Below are 4,977 nucleotides of genomic sequence, written 5' to 3'. Positions count from 1 at the left end.
AAACCTCTTGACTATTGGGATCCAAGGGAATACAGAAAAAGGCATCTTTTCGGTCCAACACTGTGAACCATTCTCATTTCTCCGTTAGGGCTGTTAACAAAGTATAAGGATTTGCTACGACCGGATGAATACCTTGTACTATTTGATTTATTGCTCTGAGGAGGTCTTGAACTAATCTATCATCTTTTTCATCAGCCTTTTAACAGGCAAGATCGGGGTATTATATCTGGATTCACATTCTATTAACAATTTGTATCTTAAAAATTTTTGTATTACCATTACTAACTCTTTCCGACTTTCCGGTTTTAGGGGGTATTGTTTCATTCTTACCGGATTCGATCCTGGCTTTAAATCAACTCTCACAGGTTCTGCTTTTTGGATTTACCGGGAACTTCCCAGTCCAGACGACTGGAATGACAGCATTACACTTGGACCGGTATAATCTTCTGCTTTCGGTAAACATCCTGTTAACAACAAAGCCGCTGCTTCGATCCGTTTAGTTTCTGGAATTAAAATTTTAAGCTCTCCGTTTTTAAATTTAATTTCTGCCTCTAAGTTCTCAAATAGACCTCTCCTTAACAGGAGTTTAGGAGAATTTGGCACATACAAAAACTGCCGAGTGACCCATTGCTTTCCTAATTTCATTGTTAAAGATTTAAAGAAGGGTCTAGTTTCTCGTTCGCTTGTTGCACCAACACCACCAATTTCTTCAAAACTTAACTCTCCCTCTGAGGTATTTAAAACTGAAAAGGTGACTCTAGTGTCAACTCACATTCAATTTTCTGTTCTCCCAGTTTAGCTGTAACCAGAGGTTCTGCTGGGAGACTCCCCTCCGGTCCCCGCCCGATACGTTCACTTAAAAAGAACAAATCTACATATGGCACTTTATTCCATTTACTCTCTCTCCTACAAAACAACAGGAATTGCAATATAGTATTGTAACTCAAAGTTCTGTTTGTTTACCATTTTTCCTGCAGTTCACCCCAACGTGCCAATAAACATCCCAGCGGTGACGTTTCTGGTAACTTTTCATCAGCAGTTCTATTTCCTGCACTCTTATTCTTAAACAATTTTGCTAATGCCATTATACTTATATACATTCAAATACCAAATACCAAACAAATGCAAACGACAGCTGTCCCAAATAATACACAAAGTCCAACCCAGCAATAGCTTTCGCTTATGACTTACGGGCAGACGCCTAGGCTTCCAGTGCAGACGGCTACCCTCCAAGCCCCAACCCTGGGAAGCTTTCGCCGCGCCTCACGGGCAGGCTTCCCAAACAAATTCCAAAGAAGCAGCGCCTTACCTTTTTTCCAGGGAACGCTGCGAGGAGCTTTGCGTGTCGAGGGTGACGGTTCTCCCCGAGAATACCTCGGTGCCGGCCGGAGCTCGATCGACACGCCATCTCGTCCAGTCTCACTCGCAAGGTCCCATCTGGGTCGCCAAAACCGTTACCGAAATCCAGAATAAAACTCCTTAACGCCAACGTGAAGTTAAGAAGCAGGCGCTTTGTTTATCGCAGCGCTGGGGACACGGGGGATCGCTCCTCCAAAGGCGTGTCCCACTTAGTATCAAAATCCATCAGTTTTTACAGGCTTTTCCCGTCAGGTCATTGTTACCTAAGCTCCTTCCGTAAAAACGCATACTATGCTCGTTCTTAAATTTAACCGTTGTAACGATCGGTCCTGTGATTCTATAACCTTATCAATATTCTTATTTTAAAACAATCATTGGTCAGTGACACTTGGCTCTGCTGACTGGCATCGTCGATACTCAAATCGAGATGGGAAGGGTAAGGGGGTTTCCAAGCAGCAAACTGGTGTCCACGACGGTTTCCTTAGTTTCCTGAAACAGAACGTAGGAAAACCAGTAACTTCCTGGTGAGGTTTCTAGGGTTAGCTGTTTCAGACTTTAACAATATTACGGTTCCTAGCGTCACGCATAACACAGCTCCTAAAGTTTCTATGGCTACGTTTCAAACTTAACGATCCTATACGTTACGCTTCACAGTTTTACTTCTTAATCAAACCTAACTCTTCTATGTGATTAAATGTTGATTTCTTTACCAGAACATTTGCAACAGCTGGAGCCCAGCAGGAACAGGGGGGGCACGGCCCGACCCCCCCCCAGCGCCTCACCTCCTCCTCCTCCCCTGGGCTCCCTCACAGCCCCTCGCCCCGTGCAGAGGGAGCGCAAACGCAGCCCGGAGGGCAAAGGGGCCGGCCGGCCAGCGTCTATTCAGTCAGTCGCGCGCCTATCGAGTCCTGCCAGCGAGTCTGCTCCGGGGCTCGGGGCGCCCCCCGGCGCTCCCCCTGCCCCTCGGACACCTCTGATAGCACATTTCCATACGTTCTGTATGGCACGTCGAAATATTTGGGTGGTTTTAATACTTTGTACCAGCTGTGGTTTGCTGCTAGGTGACTGTAAAAGTGAGATTTGGTAAATAATGGTTAGAAATCTTATACTAACGCTACAACTGAAACAACAGACAAAAGTATAGCCGAGCAATTAACTAGCAGAGGTAGGTACTCCTAAGTTTTGCAGTTCTTTGCTCTTATGACTAGATGTTCCCCTGTAAGCTAAATGGGAACAATGCTGAAACTGACCACATGCGATTGAAACTGCGTTAAGCTTCAAGATCAAAGAACAAGGACAAGAATAAAGACTTCGAGGACAGCCAGCAAGAACTTCAAATGGGTCGGTGGTCGCAAAAGCAGCCCTTCGTCTCAAATGGATCCTTCCTTGCACGTGATCGGATGTAGGCAGTGCTATGATAATCGGTTGCCGTCGTTTTTATGTATATGTATACTCATCTGATTAATAAGCAATTAGTTATTCTATATAACCTGTTTGTGCTAAAGCTGTGGCACGCACACTAGGTGGAACTATCCCCCGTGCATCCGGCGCTGCAGTGAAGAACGCCTGCTTTCTAAAACTCCAAAACGAGTCTTAGGGAGTTTCGTCGACCGGCTTTTCAGTATCAGAGGTACAAGGGAGGAAAGGAAAAAAAAAAAAAAAAAGGAAAAAAAAAAAAGCAGGGGTGTGGGAAAGAGAGGGGACCAGGGGACGGAGGGGGCAGGGAGGGACCGCAACACCGAAGAGGGGAGACGGGGCCCCGAGGGCCCGGGGCTCACCGCAGCTCTCGTTCTTGGCGCTGCCAAGAGACTTTGCCAGTTCAGCCGCTTCTTTCTCCTTCTCTCCTCCCTTCCTCTTCTGTAACTCCAGTCGCTTGGCTGTCCTCCGCATAACGGAACACGCGAGCCCCTCGCAGCTCTTGCGAGATGAGGCCTCCTAGACACGTAGCCTCGCTCGCTCGCTCGCTCACTACGTGGCTGTACCGCGCTGCTGGTCACGCATACAGACCCTGGCGGTCTGACCTGCTGTGGACTACGAGGAGGGATCCTCCCACACCCACAGAGGCAGGGTCCCTCTGGCCTGCAGCGGGAGGCAGCTGCCAGCCAGATGGCCTTCCGTTTCTTCTTCTTTACCTTTCTGTGGCCTCTCCAGCTTCAGCAGCTCCCGTCCACAGCCAGTAGGTGCTCCGCCTGTCCCTCTGCGCTCCCGTGCCGTGAGGAGAGGGAGGCCGGGCAGAGACAGGCCACGCGAGCCTGAGGCTGCTGCAGTCAGCGGCATCCCCGGGGACGAACGGACAACCCCGCTCACGGCGTGGCCTCTGGCAGAGGGAAAGAGGCAGCAGCGACCGTTATTACCGCAGCTCCACCCTGGCCGGAGCCCCTCCGTCCGCAGGGGCTTCCGCGGACGGACGCCACTCCTTCCCCGCGCCGCTGCTAACGGCACCCGCGTTAAGGGAGACTCGAGAACACCGGAGGGCCAGCTTGCCGCCCTCACGACAGGGCTCGGGGGCTGCCTGCGGCTGCAGCACAGGCTTCAGGGGAGGGGCTGCAGCTGGGGGCAGCCGCAGGGGCCGAGCGGGGCTGGGGAAAGGCGGCGGGGGAGCTCCGGCGACTCGGGGAGGCGCCCGCTGGCCGCGCCTGGGGGTGCCCGCCTCCGTCCCCTCTTCCCTTCTGTCGGCTCTCGGGGACCTGCCCGGCGCTGCCCTGGCCCGGCTCGCCTCCGGCGGACCGGGAGCCTGCCGCGGCGGCCGCTTCGCAGCTTCCCGTCCCGCCGGCCCCGGGCGGCCAGCGGGCAGGAGGCGGCCGCCGCCGCCCCCGCCGGAGGGGATCGCTCGCCTCACCCGCGGTCCCGGCGCTCGCCCGCGGGGCGGCAGTGGCGTTTCCTTACCGGGAGGGAGGAAGCAACGAGCGCGGCGGCACTTTCCCCCGGGGCCGCACTGCCGGTACCGTCGGACGGCACGTGCAGGACCGGGGCAGCCCCGCGCACTCGCAGCCTCCGAGCTGCAGTACCGAACATTGGGCCGCGGGGTGGCAGCGGCGAGGGCTTGGCAGAACGCGGCAGCGCGCATGCGCGGCACCCCAGCTGCAGTACCGGACTTTGGTCCTTAGGTGGCGAAAGAGAGCGCTGGCGCAAGGGGCCGCCACCGCGCATGCGCGGCTCCCAAGCTGCTGTACCGTGGTTTGGTAGCCAGGCAACAGGCAGAGAGCCGTAAACCGCGCCTCCGCGCATGCGCGTTTGCCGAGGCGTCGTGTCGCGATTTGGTTGCCTGGCAACAGCGGCGAGCGCCGTAAACGACGCTGGGCGCATGCGCGGATGCCAGGCGGCCGTAACGCGTCCTGGTTGCTAGGCAGCAGCAAGCGCGCCGTACAGGGCGCAGCGCGCATGCGCGGCTGCCCAGCTGCGCTTCAGTTGCCAGGCAACAGCGGCTAGCAACGTCTATGTGCCAGTGCGCATGCGCACCAGCAGGAGCCCACCGACTCACGCCACCGCGCATGCGCGCCTCCCCAACGCCAGTTCCCACCTTCGCTCCCCGGGCAGCAGAATCCGCATCCCCGCAACGATCCTCTTCTGAGCGTCAGCTGCGTGAGGGACGACTGACAGCTCAGCCCAGCAGAGACC

The 4,977-nt window shown here is 54.8% G+C and overlaps 1 protein-coding gene across 1 annotated transcript; it reads right to left on the bottom strand.

The window, feature by feature from the left end:
* Window positions 1-3,487: 3,487 nt before the first annotated feature.
* LOC126036921 (uncharacterized) lies at window positions 3,488-4,700 on the bottom strand. Its single transcript, XM_049797143.1, has 2 exons — window positions 4,246-4,700; window positions 3,488-3,676 (listed from the first exon to the last, which is right to left on the bottom strand). The coding sequence occupies exons 1-2, from the start codon at window positions 4,663-4,665 to the stop codon at window positions 3,488-3,490; spliced, it is 609 nt and encodes a 202-aa protein (XP_049653100.1). The 5' UTR covers window positions 4,666-4,700.
* Window positions 4,701-4,977: the final 277 nt, after the last annotated feature.

The sequence above is a fragment of the Accipiter gentilis genome, unplaced genomic scaffold (assembly GCF_929443795.1).
Source record: "Accipiter gentilis unplaced genomic scaffold, bAccGen1.1, whole genome shotgun sequence".
Classification (NCBI taxonomy): domain Eukaryota; kingdom Metazoa; phylum Chordata; class Aves; order Accipitriformes; family Accipitridae; genus Astur; species Astur gentilis.
The sequence above is the reverse complement of the archived record's forward strand: the minus strand, read 5'-3'. Positions and strand labels throughout refer to the sequence as shown.